General features: G+C 37.9%; 1 protein-coding gene and 1 long non-coding RNA gene across 3 annotated transcripts; one reads left to right on the plus strand and one right to left on the minus strand.

Annotated features, from left to right (window-relative positions):
* Nucleotides 1–750: 750 nt before the first annotated feature.
* LOC119625322 (uncharacterized) lies at nucleotides 751–15,608 on the minus strand. The gene is made up of 3 exons (XR_005241494.2): nucleotides 15,464–15,608; nucleotides 14,661–14,754; nucleotides 751–1,722 (listed from the first exon to the last, which is right to left on the minus strand). It is a non-coding gene; the product is annotated as an uncharacterized lncRNA (long non-coding RNA).
* Nucleotides 15,609–15,881: 273 nt separating this feature from the next.
* Nucleotides 15,882–24,643, plus strand: NABP1 (nucleic acid binding protein 1). 2 transcript variants are annotated; one of them, XM_007965691.3, is made up of 6 exons: nucleotides 15,882–16,447; nucleotides 16,731–16,869; nucleotides 19,687–19,758; nucleotides 21,463–21,538; nucleotides 21,951–22,017; nucleotides 23,319–24,643. In XM_007965691.3, the coding sequence occupies exons 1-6, from the start codon at nucleotides 16,357–16,359 to the stop codon at nucleotides 23,486–23,488; spliced, it is 615 nt and encodes a 204-aa protein (XP_007963882.1). In that variant the 5' UTR covers nucleotides 15,882–16,356; the 3' UTR covers nucleotides 23,489–24,643. The 2 variants fall into 2 exon arrangements, with proteins under 2 accessions (XP_007963882.1, XP_007963883.1); XM_007965692.3 differs by having other exon boundaries at nucleotides 15,882–15,987.
* Nucleotides 24,644–25,532: the final 889 nt, after the last annotated feature.

Consider the following 25,532-nt stretch of genomic DNA (forward strand, 5'->3'; position numbering starts at 1 on the left):
TGACCTGTCAACATCCATTCAACTTCACCCTTAAGGTTAGCTGGCATATAGTTGGGCTGCCAGTGGTCGGCCTGGATTAATTAAATCAATCACAGCAATTCCATTTTCCTTGCCAATGTCTACTTGGTTCAGGGATGGGTAAACTAAACCAATCTAGAAAGGACATTAAATAAAAACTGAGGGAATCCTTTAGTTAATAATATATTGGTTCATTCGTTATAATAAATGTTTCATACTAATGTAGGATACTAATGGGGGGGCAATTGAATGAGGAGTATATTAAGAACTCTGTATTTTCTTTGCATTTTTTTTCTGTAAATTTAAAGCTGTCCTAAATAAACATTTATATAAAAAGAGACTAAAACCAGAAGTGTACACTGTCACCAATTTCTCTATATTTTCAAATTAAGAAGAAATTATTTACTTTTTAAAGATTATTCAGTTTAAAATTTTTTTCCCTCTTTATAATTAAACTATTTCCAGCTTTTTCTTTAATTTTTTTGCTAGTCACCCAAAATTACTTCTTCCATGTTACTTTGAAAATTAGATTATTGGTTCATAGGGCCAATCTAATTAACTTAAACTATCTACATTCTATTCCAAAATTTTTTGTGAATTATTCAAAATAGTGCAGAGTCTCATGTTTTCCATCCTATTATTCTATCATGGTATAAAAACAAGTAAGAAACACAGTGTGAATACAATTGCTGAAAAGCATATAAACCTTTTTCATCAATTAAGTTTATTTATTCTTTGAACAAATTTAATGCATGAAACATACTGATAAACTGATGTAGATTGAGAGGCTGTTTAGCTTTCTTAACCTGGATATTCTTCATTTATCTGTCTTTTTGGGTCAATAAGAATCCTAATCTTTGATTCTGGCAAAGTTCAGGAACTAATTTTTACCAGTTTTTTTAGATATGATCAGATCTACTTAAGAGTTTCATACCAATTATAAATTCATTGTGTGGTGATTTTAAATCCAGCATATTAAACTGTTAATTTACAATTTGGCCATATTTTCACAGCAACTATTATCTGTTATCTGTTTTTCTTCATAGTTGTTCTCAGTTATTATGGTACTTAGAAAATGGTATTTGTGATGAGATTTCTTGATGGATAATAGGTCATGGCAAGGGGAATTTACTCACTTGAATAAATGGGGCAGGGTCAGCAGATCCCCTTGCACTTATATAAGGTAGGCTTTCCAGTGTCTGCTACACATTGAATCTCTCTTCCTGGGACAACGCTAGATATTGATTGACAAAGGTTCTCTTCCAGAGTTCAGATCAGCATGCTTTTTCCGCAAAGGGTCAAAAAGAAAATATTTTGAATTCTGTGGATCATTTGGTTTCTGTCACAACTACTCAACTCTGCCCTTGTAGACTGGAAGCAGCCTTAGGTTATTTGGCAAGCAAGTTTGGGACTATAATTTGCTGATCCCTGTTTAATTCTTTTTTGTTTGTTTGTTTTAATTTTAATCTCCAAGCAGATCACTCCATTTTAGGGATGAATTCCAGGATAGCTTACATTTAGTTAAGAGTTATTTGTAGCTTGTGATGTGATCACATGGTCTTTTATATCAAGTGGTAGAGGCACAGACTCTGGAGCTGGAGAAACATGGTTGGAATTTCAGCTCTCCTCAGCAATAGGTGTGCAGCCTGGAGCCTCGTTCTCCAAACTTCTTTTTCTCATCTGTGGAATGTGGATAGAAGGGTGCTGTGATGATTAAATGAGAGCATATGTTAAGAGCCTGGCACAAAGAAAATGTTCAAAAAATATTGGTTTCCTTCTCTAACTCTGCAACAACATTCTCCTCTCTACACACATGTGAGAATTGGGCAACACCTCAATCTCGTCAATACACATTTGCAAGCCCTCTCTCAGATGGCTGACCTAGGAAATTCAAAATTAATTCGAATGAGCTTTAATTTCAGACAGTGCTATTTTTAAAAATCTCTTTTCAGTTTTGGGGAATCCATTTTGTGTAGTTCAGTTTTTGCAACCTCTTGCATGTTGAAAACAATAGCCACCACAACCACAACAGGTGATGAAAGCATTTAACCAAAGGCCTTGATTCTGATAACTCTCAGGGAGATAAAGGAAACCTACATACTATCAGATTTTAAAGGGTCACTACTCAAAAGAAATAACATGGAAATAGTAACAAATTTAGATTGTATCTGATGTTTGATATGACCATGTCTAAGCTTTTAGAATTGGTTTTATTATAAAATTGCTTGGGGAATTCACTTTTAGTGTCATAGTAGTGGGTTGTGAAATCAGTATTACTTGAAATTTTTCCCCTTTGAAAAGTTTAACTTAAGAATATGCATACACATATAAGCCACTAGAGGTAAAAAGTACTTTCACAGCAGGAGAATAATTGTGTGTGTTTACTTACTTGTATAAATACACTTAGACACTCTAGAGTTAAGTATATTTAGCATCAGACTTTTTTAGTTGGGGGATATTTAAGTTCTGCCATAATTTTTAAGAAAATAATTTGCTTGCTCACTAGAGAAATTGTTATAATCAATGCTAACACAGCTCTTTAACATGAGTAAAGTAATAGTATCTTCACTAGGGTAGTACAAAAGCAATATAATTTGGAGAAATAAAAAGCACCCGAACAGATGAGAGAGATTATTGTTTCAAGCATGAGAATTGAAAATTGGGTGTCTTGGTCATGGAGCCTTGTTCTTGATTCCTGGTGTCATAACTCTTCAATATGTGATTCATTGCATTTGTTTCTTGGTTCGTTCATCCGTTCATTTCCTTGATACATAGTTAGTAAAGAATTACCACTTGTGAAGCACTATGCTAAGTGCTAGGAACCATAATTTATTCAGAGACAGACACATAAATTATCAATTACAATATGTTTTATATGTGCTACTACAGAAATATGCACCAAGAGCTGAGAGAGTAGTACAGAAATAAAGATTCATTCTGAAGGGGCTAGACAAGAGTGCATGGGGAAGAAATGGTCAGAGAGGCTTCATAGAGAATGCAAATGACTCTTGAGCTGGGTAAAGAAGCTCTTCAGGGTTTTTTGAGGATGACAAGACCAAGAATTCTAAACAGAGTAAACTACATGATCAAAATCAAAGAAGTATAGTAATGTACTTTGAATGTACTTGTGAGTAGTTTGATGTAGCTGGAGCAGGGGCTTTATGGTGGGGAGTGGGTGGAGGTTTGATGCCACAGTATAAATCTTGGTTCTTTATCCAGTTGGCCAGTGATCCTTTGGCTACCATTCTAGTTTTTCTCTATAATGTCTATTTTTCAATGGCCAAAACCCTAGATGTATTAGTGAAGTGTTTTTAGGTTTCAAGGAGCACAAATATGCCTCTAACTTTTGGTGATTTCAATTTATTATAAGGATATGAATACATTAGGAAGCAAGTATAGGAAAAATTTTAATGGAATAATCAGGCCTTATGTGAAGCTGGAGCATTGTTCATTGGTCTCCAGAATCACATATTAATAGCAACTCTGCTATCCTAAGAGCAGTAATAGAGGTTGTTGTCCCACGGACTTCTCTCTTTGCTGCTTCCTCCTTCTGTTACTATTGTACTCTCTAAGTCTCAGTTTATCTGGTTCATGGTTTCTATTTACTCATTGCTTCTACTAACTTATGAGCCTGCTTAGTCTCTGCTTAGTTTCCTGGTTCCTATACCACTTTGCTCTGTGCATCCCTCCCTGTGTACTTTTGTTCAGGAAAGAATTAGCAATAGGCCCAAGACTGCTATTCCTAGAAATCTCCTTGCAAGGTTGGCTACTGATGGGTATCTGGAAACTTAGGTTCCAGCAGGGTTCTGGCCATTCCCTAAATGATAAAAGTGGCCCACTCTGTCTAAATTGTTAGTATAAACAGCATAGTTTATTATGCTAACCACCTGCTTTCCTTCTGGCAGTCAGAGCTTTGGTATATGCCAGGAAAAGGGTGCCTCTGCAACAAGCCCACAATCAAAACCTTGAGCTTCCCTGGTAGGCAGTATTTCATACCTGTTGCCACAACTTGTTGTAGAGGAATAAAGTGCCTCTTGTGTGACTTCACTAGGAGAGGACTCTTGGAGGCTTGCTTGCAACTGGTTTCCTCAGACTTTGCCTTATATGCCTTTCCCTTTGCTGAATTTGCTCTGTATCCTGTCACTGTCATGGCTATAAGTAGGACTATATGTTGAGTCCTGTGAGTCCTCCTAGCAAATCATTGAACCTGGTAGGTGGTCTTGAGGACCCCTACACAGCTTTGCTTTGGGATTCTTAGAATATCTTATTCACAGCACATTACGTGGTCTTTACTATGCTTGACCCCTGGCTATCTCTTCATTCTCATCTGATACCCCTCCTCTCATTCTAATTATGCTGGATTCCTTGATGTTCCTCAAACTTTCCAAGAATGCTCCTGCTTTGAAACTTTGTGTTTGCTTTTCCCTCTGCCTGTGCTTTTTTCCCACAGATACCTATGTGGTTTGTTCCCTCACTTCCTTCATATCTTCATTCTTATCTACTCTTTTTTCCATAGTAATAGAACCACTGATTTTTGGCTGGGGACACAGCCACCAGAAAGTCACCTTCCCGATGCCCCTTGATGACAGGTGTGTCTATATGAGTAAATGCAAGCCAATGGGATATAAGAGGAACATGGGTGTGCAACTTTTAGGAAACATCCTGAATTAGAGTGGGCTCTATTTTCCCTTGCCTTTTTCCTTTCTATTGAGTGAAATGGGATGTATGATGCTTGGAGCCTTGGCAGCTGTTCTGAATAATGGCAACCTTGGAAATGGAAAGTACAGTCAATGGAGCTACAAAATAGAATAGGCTTGATAATGTGGAGGCCAATACCAAACCTCTAGAATCTACCTCTGTATTTAACAAGAGCCAGAAATAAACTTCTGTTTTATTTACGCCCAGCCAATTGGCGTTTTCTCTCACTTGAAGTAAGTCCTAATCCTAACTAATAGAAGTACTTATCTCTAGTCTGACTTCTTGAAGCCAGGAGGCAGAATTATATAGTACGAAGCAAGGTACTGTATGAACTGCACTTTGTTTTAAAGGAAGTTGTGGGCATGACAGGAAGGCTGGAAGATAGAATGTTATCATGTGGGAAATGTCAGCTGTGGAAAAGCATTACAGTAATGACTCCTTCCCCCACAACCCAAATGAATCACACTTCTCTGTGTCTACATGCTTCTTTGCAATATGCTGCTGCTACTCCTCCCATCAAAAGGCAGAGGTTACCTGTCCATATTCTTGAATCTGGTTTGAGCTGATGACTGGCTTTGACTATCAGAATGTGACCAAAGTGACATTATGCTAGTTCCAGAGTCTAGGCCTTTAGAGACCTTGCAGCTATGGTGCAACCATGTAAACAATACTATGGGAGTCCAGAGGTGGGAGGACCTAACTGGATATAGAGAAGGACATGATGGTGGGTCCAGTGAGGAGAGTTTACAAAACCTATTCTTGAGGTGAGAAACCATCTTCGATGTTAAAGGAGGAGTAGGGATAATACTGCCTTCTCTGCTGACCCTCTGTGCTTGGTTGTCACATGGAGCATTAGTTCCCAGATAAAGATTTCAAGAATCAGTAAAATCTCAACCACACACACACACACACACACACACATATTAGGGAATGGATATACTGATGTAGTGTTGCCAATACTCTGGTTTTTTTTTTTTTTTAAAAAAAGGACATTTGAAATGCTATCTACCATCATCACCATCTCATTAAATACAACATAAAAACAGGAAGAATATTATCTCATACTAAAGGACAAACCTTTAAATTGCATGCTTTCCTCCACTGTCCTTGGTTTTTGTACTGTACATGTATAGTAGTCTTAGACCAGCATTTGGTGGCCATTAGCCTTTCAAGTTTTACCAGTTAGATTAACAACACAACATTTGGTTTCTTCATATGGCAAAGACTTACAGTTTTCCTCTAAAATCCGTACTTCCCTTTTCCCATAGAAATAAAGGCTACACTGGGTACATGATTACTCACCTAGAGACTACATCTTTAGCCTCTTTCACAGCTAAATGTGACCACATGATTAAGTTTTGGCTAATAGGATGTGAGTTGAAGTAACATGTAAGCTGAAGGTATGTGCAATTTCTGGGTCATTTCTACCTTTAAAAGTAAGCTGCTTACTTTGGTGTTCCTCTCTTTTTCTTTTCCACAGATGGGAACCAGTGAGTGTGACCACAACCCACTGATGATATCACCTAAGGGAATAGTGGGTGGAAAATGGAAGGAATTTGAGTCCTTGAGTGACTTCATAGTCTTCCTGCAAATCTGCATTGCTCTTCTTGGGACTATAACACAAGGAAGAAATGAACTTCCATCTTATTTAAGCCTCTGCATATAGATGTACGCTTCTTGGTGTTTCCTTTTTAGAATAGCTAAGGCTTTACCTTAATAACCAAGAACTCAGCTCTCTCTTGCTTTCGCAGTGGTATTTGCCTACCAACTTCCCCTTCAAAGGTTCCACATTACTCCTATCTATCCCACCCACTTGGGATAGCTGAGCTACGAGGTCACCAGAGAAGGACATTTACATTTCCACTTAGGTGTGGAATTCCCCTAAATGGAGAAGGCCAGTTATCTTCTTACTGCTCTTGCACAGTTTCTTTCACTGTTCTCCACTTGTTCCTTATGCCTTACTTAGGCTGCAGTTAAAGAAATGCTCCCTTGGTGGTTTGGCTGCTCAACCAATGGGCATAGCTCACCCTCAGGACTTTCCACCTTGCCTAGTTCACTTCCTTTTTCTGCCTTCTGAGCATTGCCTCTTTTATTTTCCAGATGCTAGATAATACACATTCCCTTTCAAATCACACAGACACTTTCAAACAATAGTTATTGAACATGTACTTTGAAAGGTAAAACATAAAGTTAGAAACAGGAAAAGTACCTGACTTTTTGGTCTCCTTGGAAATACACAAATAAAGAGGAAATTATAAATTTAAGTGAAAATTCCTGTAATTGGGATATGTACAATGTGTTACGGGAATACATAGGAGAAATGCCTGACCCAGTGTTGTACAAAAGGGATGTGGTCAACCATGTCAAGTGAAATAAAAGCATAAAAAAGGTGAAATAAATGTGTACATTGGCTATAAAAAACTGTACACCTATGAATAAAACATCATTTTAAAACTTCAAATAATTTCAGAGTATATAAAATTAAAAGTGAAAGTTCTTTTTCTCCCACATCTTAATACCCATAGTGATTTGTTATTACTTGGTGTATGTTCTTCCAGATATATAGTATGAAAATAGATAAAATATATTGATATATATAGTATGAAAATACATCTATATATCTATATATATAGTATGAAAATGATTCTATACATATATAGTAACATATATCTGTATTTATTATAGATAGTAAATATCTATATTTACTATATATATCTGTAATAAAGACCTATTGATATATGTTTTTATTTTGTAATAAGTTAGTATACATATTATTATGTAGCTTCTTTTTTGCATGTACTTGTTTCCTTATCAGTATATTGACCTCATTTATAAAATTACATATACTTCCCTAGTAATAGTACACTAACTTAATCTTCCTTTTATAACACTTAGGTTTTTTTCTTTCTTTTTTTTTTTTTGAGATGGAGTCTTGCTCTGTCACCCAGGCTGGAGTGCAGTGGCACAATCTTGGCTCACTGCAACCTCCACATCCTGGGTTCACACGATTCTTCTGCCTCAGTGTTCTGAGTAGCTGGGACTACAGGCGTGCACCATCACGCCCAGCTAATTTTTGTATTTTTAGTAGAGACGGGGTTTCACCATATTGGCCAGGCTGGTCTCGAACTCCTGACCTTGTGATCCATCTGCCTTGGCCTCCCAAAGTGCTGAGATTACAGGTGTAAGTCACCATGCCCGGCCTCTTTCATTTTTTTCCCTTCTAAAATCGGTGTTTCAAGGAACATTCTATCCATTGGATTTAATGATAAATATTAAGACAAAAAAACTACAAGTGGAAATTCTATATCTGCCCCAAATATGTGAGAAACAAATTAGACATTTTTGCATATGTAAAGTATCAGAAGGTACCTTCTTCCTCTTTTCTTTCTGGGGAACTTACTTGAGGAATCACCACTCTAGCAAAATGAAAATCAAAGTAAAACTCTGATTTCAAGGGGATTTAAAATATATTAAAAATGTGAATGAGTAATCAATCCAGTACAATTTAAAAGACAAGAATTGAGGATCATAGCCTGGTTCTTGAATGGGGAACTTGAATATTATAAAGAAATTGGCATGTCCCAAATTAGTGGTTAGGTTTCTTTCAATTCCAAACAAATCCCGAGAAAAGTCTGTTTTTAAATCATGACAAAATAGTCTAGGAAAATAAGGTAAGCAAGAATGATTAAAGAATGTTTACAAAAAAGGGGTCTGGAGGTTGGTATTTGCCTTTATCAGATGCTGAAGAATCATAAACATACAACAGTCAGAGCATGTTAAATACTGAGAACAGACAGATAAATCAGATAAAAGTGATAAACTGGAACTTGAGTTTATAAAATAGAAAAAATAGACAATATTTTTAAAAATAAATCTAAGAAATTGTTTCTTTAATAAATAACATTGGAAAAATAAAGTAACTTTTTGATGAATATTTTATTAGAGCTTTACATCACAGCATACATAAGAGGTAAATATTTAATCATAAAAATTGAAGAAGGTATAGAAAAAAGTTTATATCATCTCATCATGATGAAGGATTTCCTCAAGCAAGAAAGCAATGGAAGACATGATAGGAAAAGACAATAAATTTGAAGATATAAAAATATAAAGTTTCTGCACTAAAAATACAGATAAAAGGAAAAGGCAAATCACAAATGGGAAAGATGTGTACAACAAATGTTGCAAAAACCAGGATTACTATCATTTGTCAAAACTCTGATACTGGTAAAATCCAACTCTCAGCCTGGTCTGTGCCTAAACTTTCACAGATGAATGTATCTGAAGAAAAATACAAAACCATGTGCATTCGTCAACTTTAAATTAGCGGTTCATTTCCTTCACATGAGTCTTTAGTTGGCTTCTAAAATTGTAATAAATTTCCCCATTTCATTCAGTCTCCCACATCCCCAATGACTCTAACTTCTTCTTACACTTCAAACTTCCAGCACCTCCTCCCCATTCTCACTCTAAACTGATGATCTTGCTTATCTCATTGGGAATAGTAGCTATCAGAAAAGACCTTTCACACACTCCTACCATCATAGCAACTCAGCCTCCTGTTCCAGAAAATCCCTCTATGCGCCTATTCACCTCTCCACAGCAGCCCTAGCTCCCATCATCTCTCACCTACTCAAGGACAAGGATTTGTTTTCAGCAATTTGACTTTTCCCTCTCTATCCTGAATAATGCCATTCAGCCTACAGTCATGTTACTATTTTTCTTTCACATTTAAAAAAAAAAAACCTCTTTTGTCCCACTCTCCCCTTAAGTGATTAGCCAATTTCTCTGCTGTCCTTTGCAAAAAACCTCCTAGGAGGAGCTATATGTGCTTACTTTCATATTCCCAATTTATGAACTCTGTTCTCTCTTGAACTCAACTTAGTCTTTCATCCTTCACCAACTTCATTGTCAAAGTCACCAATGATATTCATTTTTGCTAAACCCTGTGATCAATCCTGTTTCATCTCACCTGATCAGCAGCATTTGACACAACTATCACCCCCTCTTCCCAGAAACATTTGATTCACCTGGCATCCAACACACCACTCACCTTGTTGTGTTCTTCCCATCTCACTTCTTATGTCTAAAATGATCCTCCTGATCTTTCCACATCCCCCTAACTGCTCCACTTGTATTCCTTCCCATTTCTGTTAATGACAATTCCATCCTACTAGTTGCTCGGAATCAAAATCTAGAGGTCATATTTGACTCATCTCATTCTCTCATGCTCCACTGCAGCCAGACAGTGGACCTGTTGGCTCTATCTTCCACATAGATTCAGGTGCTAATCACATTATACCATTGTCACTGCTACCACCCTATTGCAAGCCACCACTCATCACAAGTGGATTAATATGATACCTCCTGATTTTCCTGCTTCGACTGTTGCTCCTTTTGCTCTCCACCCAACAGTCAGAGTGACCCTGTTAAGTGAGGTTAGCGTATCAAGTCTTTGCTTAAAACACTCTAATAGATTCCTGTCTCAAATTAAGAAGCCAAAATCAGCACAAAATCTTCATATATGATATCCCTGCCCTCTCCCCTGGTCCCTGCATCTTCTAAACTTTCTTCTTACTCACTGCTTCAGCTACAGCAGCTTTCTTGCTATTCCTGGAAAAAGCCAGAGATACTTGGGTCTTTTCAATGGCTCTCCCTATGTCTGGAGTGCCTTATCCTAGATACCCACCTGACTCCCTCCCTCCCCTTCTTTGTTTTTTTACTCAAATATCACCTTCCCTCACCACTTTCTACACTCCTACCTGCTAAATCCCCATCTCTTCCCCTGCTTTTTCACTAGTATATACTATATAATTTTACTTATTTATTTTATTGTCTATCTCTTTACAGTGTAAACTTCATGAAGTCTGGGATTTTTGTATTATTTTTTACTGACATAGTCCCAGTGCTGGCATGTAGTAACAGTTCAATAAAATTTTGTTGAATAAATTAATGAATTATATTTAATGCATACATACAAAGGGCAAATGGAGTACAAATCTCTTTTGAAATTCCTAAAATGTAATTTGATAATACATATCAGAAGTCTTAAATATATACTTAATAATTTCACTCCTAGAAATTTATCAATGCAGGATTTCCCTAACTAATATAAAGGAAACATTGCTCCAGCATATTAATAGGTATTTGGAAAACAAATAAAATTATTAAAAAAAAAAATCTTAGCCTCCTACGGTTTCAGACTTGGTTGCACATTGTCATTACTTAAGGAGTTTTAAAATATGTTGATGACCGAGTCCCACCTTGGGAGATACTGATTTAATTGTTTTGGACTGGTTGTCTCTCTTTTTGTGATTATTAGCAGCCTTTGGTGAAGTTACTGAGATCCATTAGTTCATTAGGGGCTCTAGGTGGTAATCATGTTAACATCTCTGGGCTTGTATTTTTTTTGTACACAATGTGAAAGGGTTAGCGTACATTACCTGTAAGCATCCTTAGAACTGGGATATGCTATGCTCCTATGGGTAATACTCTTAATTAGGGGTTTGTTTGAAAGCATTTACTGTTTCTTCCTGGTGATTTACTGGCATATGTTTGTGTGCATGTATATAAGCTTGATAATGCTCCAAAATAAGAAAAGGTATCCATCTTTATTATAAAGAAACCACAATAGTAAGTCAGAATTCTAAAAAGAGATACCAAGCCTTCTACTCCAACATGTCAGGCATGATATTAATCTCTATACATACTGTCACAAACTCCCTGTAGGTCCTGTTAAGGAACAGGGCTCTGCAACTGGGCCAGCTGGGTTTTTCAAAACTGTTATTTATTTATTCATTTTATTAATAGGACAAGGGGAAACATCAGAAAACAGTAGCAAGCAACTCTTTTTGAAGCATCTTGGCACTGTATGTTGTCCCATCAGTCTTCAGTTTGTTTATTTGCTAATAATATTGTTTCTTAACCTGAATAAACAATAAATCCAGGTAGCTATTTGAGGTATGATACATTTGAAAAGCCTTTTAGAACACAGAAGCCAAAGTTGTTCACTCTGTCATTAAATGTCATTAAAAAGATGCTGGGCACAGTGGCTCATGCCTGTAATACCAGAACTTTGGGAGTCCAAGGCAGGAGGATTGCTTGAGCCCAGGAGTTTGAGACCAGCCTGGGCAACACGGCGAGACCTGGTCTCTACTACAAAATAAAAAATAAAAACAATCAGCCGGGTGTGGTGGCATGTGCCTGCAGTCTCAGCTATATGGGAGGCTGAGGCAGGAGGACTGCTTGAGCCTGGGAAATCGAGGCTGTAGTGAATTGTGATTGCACCTCTGCATTCCAGCCTGGGTGACAACAAGACCCTGTCTCAAATAATAATAATAATAATAATAAAGATAATGTAGCTGAGTTGAATTAATCCATTTAGGGATGCATTTCTTCCCCAGGGAAACTACAGATTTATTCCTCACAAGTAGATTTCACAATCCCCACACAATCAGATTTGGGGGATCAGATAACATGTTCACTGCACTTATCACTGTGAATTAGAAACCCTTTGAAAAATCCAGTTACGCATTTAGATAAACAAACTTATGTATTTTAGGGCAAATAACCTGTTTTGTAGAAAAAGTTATTACATGTAACAGGCAGTTATTTTGAAATGCAAGCTCCATAACTTATTATAAAATGGGATCAATTACTTCACATAAGTAACACATCAAAAAGTGTACATCAGATCAAGCCTGGTGGCTCATGCCTGTAATCCCAGCACTTTGGGAGACTGAGACGGGAGGACTGCATGAGCCCAGGAGTTTGAGACCAGCCTGGGCAACATAGTGTGATTCCATCTCTACACAAAATAAAATAATTAGCTAAGGCGTGGTGGTGCACACCTGTAGTTCCAGCTACTTGGGAGGCTGAACCTGGAGGATCACTTTAGCAGAGGAGTTCCAGATTACAGTGAGCTATGGTGCAGCCACTGCCACCAGTCTGGGTGGGTGAAAGAGTGAGACCTTGTCTCTAAAACAAAAACAAAACCCAAAAAAGTGTAAAGTCCTTATAAGTGTAAAATGCCTGGCCCACAGCAAATGCTCAGTGTATTAGCATTTATCACTATATGAATGATTTATGTGGTTATTGTTGCAATCATTACTAAACATTACTTCTGAGTCTTTTGGTTAAATTGTTTTAGGAAAATTAAGAAAAGACCATTGGTTTTTTTTTTTTTTTTTTTTTTTTTTTTTAGTTGCCAATTATGTTACAAAGTGGATTATATCTGTATGGTGAGTGAGCACACTGTGGTTCTTGTCAATTTTAAAAATTGTTAAGTTTCACTATACAAGATATTTAGAATCAAACAGTACTTGGTACAAACAACTGTTTCATTGATGTTGTAATAGTTTTAAATAGATGGATAGTGCAAACAAAGTGAAAATAATTTTGGTAATTCCAGAAACCAAAACCTGTGAGTGAGCATGGGTACTGAGCACTGGGTAAAATTTACAACAAAACCTTTATCAATGAGGACCCAGATAACAGAACCTTCCATGTGCAGGATCCTAATGGATGCCTTTCTGTATTATAGTGGATCTCAGCAAGCATCTTTACACTAAAACGTGGTGTTGAGGTTATGGGCATAAAGTGGAAGAGTCCATTATCTCAGAGTAAGCTTATGTTTAGGCTGTGAAAAATGGAGGCTTGAAGAACAACATCCTTAGAGAAAAGAAGACCGTGAAGTAATCTTGTGTATGTATTAAAGAATGAGTAATATAATCATTATGACCTAAATGAGTAGACTGAGTGGCAGATCTATTTCACTGAATGGTAATATAAGATACCTGCATAGCAATAATTGTTCTTCTTGACCTCTCCTTTTTCTTTTTATTAACCACACCTTTGGGAGTGATTTAGCGGTAGCTGAAACCAACTAGCCTGGGCCAAAGGGTTTCTGTATTGTCCAGACCATCTTGTTTCTCAAGGCTGCCTTTGGTTTTGGTTAATGAGAAAGCATATGGTTGCCATTTCCTTTCTGAGAACTGCTGAGTTGGTAGGGAAGGAAGTAGGTGTTCAGCTGAGTTCTCTCCTGTGGAGGAAGGGAAGGGCGGAGCCACAGCTTGGAGCACCAGCTTCTGCTTTTGTGGCGCTTGATTTTCTGCTTCTGATTCCTTTTTATAAAATGTCCATACAGTTAGTCTGAACAGCCCAACCTAATCCCTTTTCTGGGGGCAAATGATTGAGAGTTGAGTGGCAAACTTTCTTTATCCAAACTCTTGGCCGTAACTCTTAACATTCTTAATTGGTTTCCTGTCTATTCTTAATCTCTTGAAGATCTTGTCAAACCTTAAAAAAAAAAAAAAAAAAAAAAAAAAAAAAAAAAAAAAAAAAAGAGCTCTGCCTTAAATATTGCTTCTGTGAGAATATTTTGCCTGTGTAAGAAAATACAGCTTTGAGTACAATCCAACTGAAGTGTCAAGTCCTGCCAGATAACCATGGTAGAATCAGAGCTTCTGATCTGGATTGGGATTGAGGTTGGACACTAGTTCTGCCATTAACTGGCATGTTTCATCATTTGTTTTATTTGATGTTGAAACCATGCTTATAATTTTATTTTACACCACTTTCCAGTATGACATCAGTGTCTTTGGCACCTTGGGCTTTATTAGTTCATGAAATGGAAGCTTCTGTTTCCTTAAAAATGCCTAGACTCTCTTGCTAATGTTGTGACAATTTTTGCAATTCTTTCTAGGGCTATAATATCTATGCTGCTTGTTTGCAAATATTTGGGAAGTGGTGGTTCATCTGAAAATACTCATAAAAGTAGGGAAAAAATTAAGGCTTCTGACACTTTTCCCAACATTTCTGTTACTACCACCAAGAGTTAACTAGATGATTCTTTAATGCCCCACTACTTTATCCTGCTATTTTATTTCTTCAGTCTGTTTTTGACTCTTATAATTACACCACTGCAAGCTAAGTCTGTACATTACCTTTAGGCTGGAGAGCTCTGGGGTCAAGATTGACTAGATTCAAAACCCAGTTCAGCCATTCTCTAGCTATCTGGTCTCTGGTAAGTTCCATCGCCTGTAAAACGGGGATTAAAAAGGGGAAAATACTGAGTATGTACTATTGGCTAGGCACTAGTTGGACAATTTATGATCCATTTAATCAACCTTCTGCGAGGCAGGGATCCCCATTTTATTATGGTTAAAAAGCTGTAATAAAAGTCAATTGACCTAAAGGTCTCACAAGTAAATAACTGGAGCCCAGGTTTGTCTCTAAAGCACATGCTCTTTAGAACTACGCGACATAAAGAAAACTTTATTGATTTTTTCCCCCAGATTATGTTTCAAGGGTTCCCACTGCTGTTGAATAATTAATTCCTTTTAGATGTACAAAAACAAGTGCAAAGTAAAAGAAAGGCAAAATGGGGAAGGTGTGTAATATGAGAGGCAGGGGGTAAGGAAAGATGAGAAGTCTACAAAGGAATTTACGTGTCTATTTGCTTAGTATTACACAGTGGAAGGCCACGTTCGACATTTGTGTTGCAGTCCTGCCTGCTCAGGGTTTGCTGGGTGACCTTCTGCAAATTACCTCACCTTTCTGGGTTTCAATTTAAGTATGCCTGAAATGAGGCGGTTGAATTGATCTCCAAATCCCTTCTGGTGCTAAACTTTCAGCCTTGTAGCCACTGACCTTATTACCATCCCAGCGTGTTTTCCCTTGGTCCCGGACCAGCCGCCCTTGCCCGAACTCTGTTCTTACTCGACTGCGAACTATCTAACGTACTCACAGGTTCTAAACTCCACCGTTCCTCGTCACCGAGGGACTAAAGGGCCCGGGTAGGGGCTCAACTCTGAGAGAAAAAAGGCAAGAAAACCCCAAAGTCGGACAGTGAGCGGCAGAAGACCTCAGCACGAAAGCGAGGCGGCGCAGAACTGCCACTGCGCCGCGACAGCTGAAGTGGGCGGAGAATGGGCGGGCGGGGAAGGCGGGGCCGAGCGATTGGAAGGACGAGGGGGCGGAGCCCGCGCTGACAGCCCCCGGAGAGGAGCGAGGGAAGCTCTGCGGGCAGCGGCGGCTGGGTCCCGCCTCTTCGCTTCCCCTCCCCCGCACCAGGCGGGCGTGGCAGCAGGCGTGCCGACGCAGCGTGACGTCACAAAGGGGGCGGGGCGGGCCGAGGGTCCTGCCGGCGCGCGGGCGTGTTCATCAGTCGCTGTTTGGGACGCTGGGCGTGCGGTGTTCTGTCTCCGCTCCCGTTTCGCTGTCACAACCCGTTCTTTCCCGGAGCCCGGGACAGGCTGGGCGCGCGCCCGTGTGAGTGAGCGGGACTCAGGGCAGAAGTGTCCCCTCACTGCGTTTTTTTTTCCCTTTTATCCAAAGAACGGGGCAGTTAGCACGCTTGCCGTCCTGTCGCCCGGTTGGGAGCGGGGTTGGTTTGCGGAGTGGTTCGCCTTTTTTTCTTTAGAACTTGTGAGCCCTTTTTTTCTTCCCTTTTTCTTTTTTTAGGCTCAGTGCTGTCCGGGCTGGTTTCCCCGGTCCCTGACTAACCGCTTTCTGCCCCTTCTGTCGCCACCCCTGCCCAAGGTCGCCCCTCTGCCCTCGCCCCTGTCCCGGGAGGGTGGGAAGCTTTGACCCCGCCCTGCCCACTCGCGTCTCCGCAGCCGTAGCCGCACCTGCCCCAATATGAATAGGGTCAACGACCCACTTATTTTTATAAGAGATATTAAGCCCGGAATGAAAAACTTAAATGTCGTCTTTATTGTCCTGGAGATAGGTAAGTGGGGTTTGCAGCCCACTCCACCGCCCGCTGTGCGTCCCGGGGCGGGAGACAGGGGCGCCGCCGCTGCGCGCCCGGGGCTCCCCTCCCCCTCCTTCCCCTCCCCCACCCACGTGGCTCCTGTGGCCTCCGCCGGAGATCGGATCCTACCTGAGGCGGGAGCCCTGGGCTTGGTCACTTTCCACCTTCCAGATGTATTAAAATACCGGAGGAGGAGTTAGCCTTTCTGGATGTCCTCATTATCTAACACCCCCTCCCTTTGATTTTTAAATCCTCACAGGACGCGTGACCAAAACCAAAGACGGCCATGAAGTGAGATCGTGCAAAGTAGCAGATAAAACGGGCAGCATCACTATTTCCGTGTGGGATGAGATCGGAGGTCTTATACAGCCAGGGGATATTATTCGGTTGACCAGAGGGTAGGTGTGCAAAAAAGTCGGGGACGTAGCAGTCTGCAGAATCGGGATTGGCCGGCTCCCGGGATCTTGGCAAGCCCTGAAGTCCCCCGCCTTTTCTGTGGGCCACTCTGAGGAGTTTTGAGCCCCTTTGGTGTTAACTTTGGATGGTGGGCAGCGCTAGGATGTAACACACCTTTGCGGTGAAAGGCAGTCGGTTTCAGCTGGGAAATCCGCGCCTACACCCCGGTTTACAGGTTAAGTAGATTTTTAAATTTTTTTTTTTTTTCCTTGAGACGGAGTCTCGCTCTTTCGCCAGGCTGGAGTGCAGTGGCGCTCGCTCTCCTGGCTGCAGCCTCTGTCTCCCGGGTTCAAGCAAGAGATTCTCGTGCCTCAGCCTCCCAAGTAGCTGGGACTACAGGCGTGTGCCACCACGCCCAGCTAAGTTTTGTATTTTTAGTAGAGATGGGGTTTCAGCGTGTTGCCCAGGCTGGTCTCCAACTCCTGACCTCAGGTGATCCGCCCGCCCCCACCTTCCAAAGTGCTGGGATTACAGGCGTGAGCTACCACGCCCGGCATAGATTTTTAATTCTATTCAGAGTCAATGAGTCTTTTTAGGAGACTGATATAGTCCATATTTTTTCTTTGTTATAAGTTGTTTTCTTTAGTATAGTTGCCACTCAGTTGTTTCCCACCCCTCCTCCATTTTTAATGACTTGAAATCCTGGCCAATATTTTACTTATGTTATTTAGACAATGTGGACATAAAATTATAGGTAAAGGATTTAGCGTTTTCTGAGATATGTCAAATTTGTACTTGGAAAAAGAGGGAAACTTTACAGTATCTGGAAAGCTCATTCTCCAAAATGATTTCTTGTGTCTTCTGTTGTAAGGTGGATATTGTTCAAAAACCAAAGGGATACACAAAATGTTTGACAGAAAGACATCCGCAATACCTTCATCCAAAAGAGTCAGTTGGCAGATTGGTGGCTTTAAAAAACAGTACAACTTTTTTTTAAAAAAGTAGATTGCTTATAGAGATTTACCAAATTTTTATCTTAGGAAGATAAAAGGTCAGAAAAGGATCTTGGAAACAGAATTTGGAAACTTTTGAGATCAATAAAATTGTAATAATTTATCATAACTGCAGGGAAAGTGGTGGAGATTGATGTTGGCCTAATAAGTAGAATCTTAGAAGTATTGGAAAGCACTGAGTAGGAGTTTAGAGCTCCTTGATGTTACCTTACAGGCTTACAACATCTTCAGGAAGTGAGGTAAAGTGTCATCAAAGCAGGAAGTGAGAGTCAGGACTTAGACATTTTCTTCTCATAACACTGACTCATGACAGTAACTATGTTTTTTAAACTTCCACATCTTTAAAAAACAAAAGAGAATTCCTACTTAGGGAAGTATGGTGAGGATTGAGTAGTATAATTGGAGTTTTTGGCTCCCCAAATATTTTTCACCCAATGATTAAAAGTATTTTTTATGCTAAAAACAGCATCTTATTTCAAGTATTTCATGTTCTGTAGTGACAGTCATAGGTGTTTCCATCAAAAAAATTATTGGAAAATTAAACTTATTAGTTAGCTATCTAGAATTTTAAGGGGAACAGTTACCTGGGAGTACAATTTAAATGAAAATTAAAAACTAAAGAAACTCTTTACTACAGTATGACCTTGAGAAGTTACTACACCTCATACTTCAGCTTCCTCTTCTGTGAAATGGGAATAATTATACCTTATTTACCAAAATAACACACTCAGCTTGGAGTTTGGCCCATTCTAAGGCCCTTAAATTCTGGTTGAATCTAAGAAAAATGGCTTTTGAAGAAAAGCATACCTAAAATCTAAATAATGGTTGGTTCAAATATCAACATGTTTATCAGAATATCCTGAAAACACCTCAGTGTTCTCATTTCTTAAAGTGAATGTTAAATATTTTAATTGTAACCAAATTTTTTCTCAAAATATGCATTAATTTTTATTTTAGTAAGGTGAAATGTTAATGCACTATCTCCTAAGCCACACTTTGTATAACTTAAGAGTGGTGAATGGTGTCTTTAATAAATAACCCTTATTAAAATTAAGAGAACTGTATAATAAGTTAAAGTCAAGAAGTAACCATAGTAGTTTTACAAAGAACCATTGAGAACCAAACCTTGGATTGATTTTATAATATTAATTTACTGTTTATCTATCTAGGATTATTTTATTTAACGATGCTGTCTGCTTTCAAAATTGTTTGGAGTAAACAGTTGCCAGCTTGTTTACTACAAACCCAGTGTGGTATTAAAAATTGCATGTTTGGAAAGGCAGATAGGTGAAGATTTGTGACCTTAGGTTTTTTTTTTTTTTTTTAGCACTTTAAAATTCTACCAGATCTTTGGTAGCTTAGAAATCCTGTGTCTTTTATGGAGGCAGAAGGAAAAACATATCATTATTTGACTAGACTGTAAAGGAAACATTAGAGTGATTTTACATATCCTGTGGCTGAAAAATAGTTTCTGTTTAAATGTGTGCAATTAAAAGCTTTTCTTTTGTTGATTGACTAAAGATGTGATCATCAGGTATAATAATGCTTGCTTTGCAAAAAGACTTATTTTCTAGGGTTTGTTATGATTAGGTAATTATGTCAAAATTCAACAGAATTTTTGTATTCTTTTGTAAATAGCAAGTTATCAAAGTTAGATTTATTGTATTTGATTTACTATGGTGGATAGAGAGGGCTTGATCCTCACTTCTACCTTAATACAAAAAATATATAGTGTGACGATTTACTTGATTTAAATAGAAGAAAATAAATATATTTCTAAAGAAGTAATGTTTCTTTTCTCTCTAGGTATGCATCCATGTGGAAAGGATGTCTGACACTTTATACTGGAAGGGGTGGTGAACTTCAAAAAATTGGGGAGTAAGTATTAAAATACATATTGTATAATTGCATACATTGTAAATATCTACGGAATAAGTGGTAGGTATGAACTGTAAACCTTTTCTTTGGCTTTTTTGACTAGTAAACTGAGTGTCTTTGGTAGCTTAATTGAAAAAATAACTTCGTGTATACAAATGTAACACTTGTCAGTACTGTTTTGCGTGGTTGAAAGTGTCAGTTTTTCCTGGCAAAGAGTGGTAGAGGAAGCTGCAGTTGAGACCAGCCTTAGTGGGAGCATTTCTGTAGGTTTTAGAAATGTTCATTTTTTAGGTGTCACAAGTGCCATTTGAAGTAAATTCTCTCTTACAGTGATTCACCAGATATGAAGCTAGTGATTCACCAAGTTTCAGGCCATACATTTAAATTTTCTTTTTCTATGGTTATGGGTGAATATGTACTCATGTTAAAAGGACTTGCAGCAATGAAAACTGAAGTCCTCTATTTATCCACAGTCTAGGTGCGGTGCAGGCAGCCGCAATGCGAGATTCCATACACTACTACCCTGGTAATGATCTCCACCCTGACCTGGAGGAGCCATCCTCTCTAGGGGTGTAAGGTAATTCAGCCTCCATGTTAGCCTAGACATTGGGTTGTATTCATAAAGTATGGTATAGGCAGTGAGCCAAATCATCAGTCCATTCTGTTTGGTTAATGCTCAGCCATCTACTTAATGCCTGTCAAATTGGAAGATATTTAAAGAGAGAAGCCACAAATGGCACCAAATAAAAAAAGGAAAACTGTTCTCCACTGAGGGAATAAGATACTTATTTGGAGAACCTGTGGTTAATAATGAAGGAAAAGAAATGATCATGCTAGCTTTTAAAGATCAGAAACGTTTAACACTTTGCCTTTGTTAGAAGGAAAGTTAGAATTCACTTAGGGTAGTATTCATAGAGTTATATGTTATGAAAGGTCTTAGTGTCTGTTACTGAAAGGTTCAGGATTCTGTCCTGACCTTCATGTATTCATACAGAGGTGTTGATAATAATGAGGGTCAGTTATGTGAAAAACCATTAGAGGTCACTCATTTCTTAATGACTGCTCTTTGTCAGGGTCAGTCTAGGATTTACCAAAACTGGTTCTGATTTGTCTTCGGTATGGTGAGGTGCTAATAAAATGCTTCTGTGTAATGTTAGTACACATTATATGGTCAACTTACAGGAAGCACTTAGATAAACTGGTGGCTATGTAGCCTGTTTTTATTTATTGCCAGAAACCACTCTTAATCCTAAATGATTATCTTTGCAGATCCACAGTGATCGATCAAAAGAGGGACTGAATGGGAGTGGGTGAATGGATCGGTGCAAATCCATTACCACTGCTGGAGAAACCACCCTGGAACCCTAAACATGGTTCACTCTCATGTTATTTTTCCTTTGATCAGCTTTTGTGAAGAAACAGGACAGAGTTGTTTTTGTGTCCTTGATTTTTGACGTGATTTATTTTTTTCAGCACTAAAGAAGAATTTAAATACAAAATAGAATGTTATATATCTTGTAGACAGTCAGATATTTGATGTTTTATGGGACGTAATCATTTGGGAAGTTTTTGTTGTAAATGAACAGATAGTTTGTTGCTATTAATTTGACACATAAGCTCTTTCCTAAGTTAGAGATGTTATATAAAGAAGGGTTGATGACTTTATTTCAGAAGTCATTTAATTTGTTCTTTATTTTCTTTCAGATTTTGTATGGTTTATTCAGAAGTGCCAAATTTCAGTGAACCCAACCCAGATTATCGAGGACAGCAGAACAAAGGGGTAATTGTGTAGTATACTTTTATGATTAGGCTAATTTTGACTGTGTTACAATTCTGTGTCTAGGTTAGCCCTGTTGATACTCAGTATAATGAGAATTTTTAAAAGAATACTTAATTTTTATTGTATGTTTTGTGAGGATGTATATCTGAGGTGTGATCTACTAGATATATGTGCCATTTTGCACTTCGTGGTGTGGTGAGTAATTATCAGGAAATAGGATATAACAGAGCTCTGAAAGGTTTGGGAAACATTTCTTAACATTTTAACCTTGAATGACCTAGGCAAAATCTTTTAAAATTTAAAAAAAAAAAAAAAAAACCCCAAAACTTTGAAAAAGAAAGGATATAGTAATGTTGTAATAATATAATTATGTTTTTATTCTCATTTGGTTAAATTAAAAACTTTTTTTTAGGCACAGAGTGAACAGAAGAATAATTCCACGAATAATAATATGGGTACAGGTACATTTGGACCAGTGGGTAAGATTTTGTTTGTGTGTTTCATTTGTGATCAGGTGTAAGAATTAAGAGAGTTATAAAGATTTAGATGAAAAGCAATGTCTTTAGGCATAAATTAGTGATAAAGATGAACTGCCAGTAAACAGGGAATCCCCAAACGACTGATTCTCTAGAAGGTCGATAAACTTAAGCCAATTTATTGAGAATTCTAGGTTTTGGTGATATCTGTGAAGAGATACCATGCTTTTTAAAAAATTGATTCCTATAAAATTTCTGTAATCTAGTGATTACTTATAGTAGACGCAGAATTACTGGTTATTTTGGTGCACTGAAAGCATTTTATCTTTAGAGTCATAGTTCACCTTAATTTTTCATGTACAAGGAGCTGCTGCTTTAAAAGATGAGCTGAGCCGTTTAAAGGCTAATGACTCTCAAATGTCATTTAACGTGACCCCCAGACATCATGTTTATGATCCTATAGCCCTGTTAAAGGTCTTCTGAAGTCTTTTTTCTTAAATATATGAGGAAAGGTCAGTCTTTTGTGATTGGAGTTCATTAGGATGGCTTAAGTTTTGGTTTTGTTTTGTTTTTGAGACAGGGTCTCACTCTGTTGCCCAGACTGCAGTGTAGTGGTGTGATCTTGGCTCACCGCAACCTCCACCTCCCAGGCTGAAATGATTCTCCTGCCTCAGCCTCCCAAGTAGCTGGGATTGCAGACGTGCGCCACTACCACCCAGCTAATTTTTGTATTTTTAATAGAGATGGGATTTCAATATGGGCCAGGCTAGGCTTGAACTCCCGACCTCAAATGATCCACCTGCCTCAGCCTCCCAAAGTGCTGGGATTACAGGTGTGAGCCACTGAGCCTGTCCAGCTCATGTTTTAACTTGAAGGCTACATGTCTTGGCATAGCTGATCACATTGTGGGAAACTCCATCTTTGCCTTTAAAAAGTTAGAATAACATTGTCTGTTTTGAGATATTAATCATATTTGAGCCAAATTCCAATATTCACTATTTTGCCCTTTGTTTTACTTTTATAGTGTAGGCAATGCATTTTTTTACTCTATTAATAAATTTCTAATTTTGATGCCCAAGTTGGCTTTTTTCTCTCTGTTAATACAGCATCAAGTTAACGTATTTATAGCAATACATTTGGAAAAACTTAGAGCCCACCTTGAGTGTTTTTTTTTTCAGTAAGAAGATGAAAGTGTGTGCTTTACCTAATATTTTTAAGCATTAATAACGTGTTGGCACTTAAGATAGTTCTACTTCTATAGACTACCTCTGAAAATAGTGATGAGTTTTTGTATTCTTTTTTAGGAAATGGTGTTCACACTGGCCCTGAATCAAGGGGACACCAGTTTTCACATGCTGGCAGAAGCAATGGCCGGGGACCTATAAATCCACAACTACAAGGAACCGCTAGTAATCAAACAGTGATGACCACAATCAGTAATGGCAGGGACCCTCGGAGAGCCTTTAAAAGATGACCTATGCTAAATACTCACGTGTAGTTTTTATACTACATGCCCTACTTGAACACTTACTGCACTTTTATTTATTGTTAACTGTGAAAAGTATGTCCTTTATTGGGTTTCCTTTTATATTCTTGGTTTGTTAAGAAGAATGGTTTGTTTTTATAGCAAAACTGTTAAGCTGCTCAAGTCTCCTGTTGAAGAATGGGAACACTGAAAAGTAGGGGCATTTATTTTTAGAGCAAAAAGATTATTGGATAGCCTCTAAAAAACCTGCACCCATTTCATGGGTGAGTTACATCAGCTTTATAGCCTCTATGAGTCTATCTTCTGTATAAGTTTTGTAATATTTAACATAAGGCTTAATGGGAGATGTTCTTTTGTCTTGTATTCAGATATTGCCAACTAAAGCAATAACTATCAAAAAACACAAGAACTTGTCAATGCTAGCAGTAATTTTTGAGTGTTTGTGGCTCTCAGAATGATTGACTTTGTTGAGTGACTACCATTAAGATTTTCCAAGGACTGACTCATCTCAAATTTTTGTTGTATTACCAGAAAAACAGATTCCTTATCAGAATGTGGAATAGAATGTAATCTATATTTCAACAAGTAATTTTAAAAGAAAGCTACATTTATTTTAGAGTAGTGCTCCTAACATGTATTATCAACTTTGTGGATTACATTGGAGGAAAATTTAAAAGTGGGGCCTTGAATATTTATTTTTTGCAACTACCATGTTAAATACTGAAGTATAATTTGAGAGAGTTATAACGTTATAATAAACATTGATCTGATCATTTTTAAAAAATTGTAAACATACTGGAGGTGAGTCAAATTGAATTATATAGTAACATGCAGTCTTAAGTCCTCGTTACTTAACAGGTACTCAGCCTGGAGTGAAAATCCTGGGTACTAACTTTGAGAGGGGTGAGTGTGCATGTTGTCAAAGTTTCTGAACACAGTTCATGTAGCCTTATTAGCAAAAGTTTTAAGAAATAGCTCTATCAAAGAAACAATTACAGTTTTATTCAGAAATGTAAAGGTGGAATTTATGTACATGTCGTAAGTGGTACCCACTTCCCCTTTTTACTGTAGGGTGGATAAACTCTTAGGATTTAACTCTTTGAATATTATCTCTTGAATAAAGCGTGTGTTAATGTTAACAAATGTACCTAATTTTTGCTCTTTCAATGACTTACAGTGGAGAGCCAGTACATCTTTACTACTGTTGTAGTGATGGTATCAGCCTTATGGTTACTTAGCTCTGCATTTGTTGCTTTGTTTTTTTTCCACTTCAAATCACAAAATAAGTAGATTTTGTTTTCTGAAAACTCCATAGCATTTGAATACAAAAGGTTGTGCCAGTTTGTCCTACTTCAGCGTGTTTAACAAATATTTCAGCACACAGTATGTGTTAGGCACTGTGTGGAAAGTGTTAAGGGTTAGATAAAATACCGAATAATCTCCACAAGTTTATTTGTCTTCTATAGTACTTTTGTAACTGGGGTTACAAAAATCATAGAAATTTTGTTCCTTTATTCATATGCATATTCATGATTATAATTTGGCTTTGTTTGTGATTAATGTTTTCTTAAGATTTTCACATTACAGAATACCTCAGAAGAAGTTGTCTAAGGATTGGGATAGAGAGTATGTTTCTTAAAATTGTGGATGTTTAGAATTTTTAAAAAACAAATTAGTATATGATTGTTTTATATAAGTAAGATAGGAGCAACACTTTAAATTATTTGTAGAAGGATGTGGCATTAAAGGTGATTTTAAAAGAAAAGATTTTGGAGTTTTAGAAAATTTAATACTGTCAGGTATGGAATGCTGGGCTTCCAATCCTGGCTTCATTGTCTCGTCACGTGTGATGTTGGGTGAGTTTTATTACACTTGAAATGTCTCTAAGCCTTAGGTTCCACAACTATGAAAACAAGTAAGTATCAATATCCTTTCTAGACTTGTTTAAGATTTCCATGTAAGTAATTATAATGACTTGCGACACATAATAATGTCATCTTATACCCCAACAGTAGGAAAAAAATGCAGAATT

This window comes from Chlorocebus sabaeus, chromosome 10 (assembly GCF_047675955.1).
Source record: "Chlorocebus sabaeus isolate Y175 chromosome 10, mChlSab1.0.hap1, whole genome shotgun sequence".
In the NCBI taxonomy this organism is placed as follows: Eukaryota; Metazoa; Chordata; class Mammalia; order Primates; family Cercopithecidae; genus Chlorocebus; species Chlorocebus sabaeus.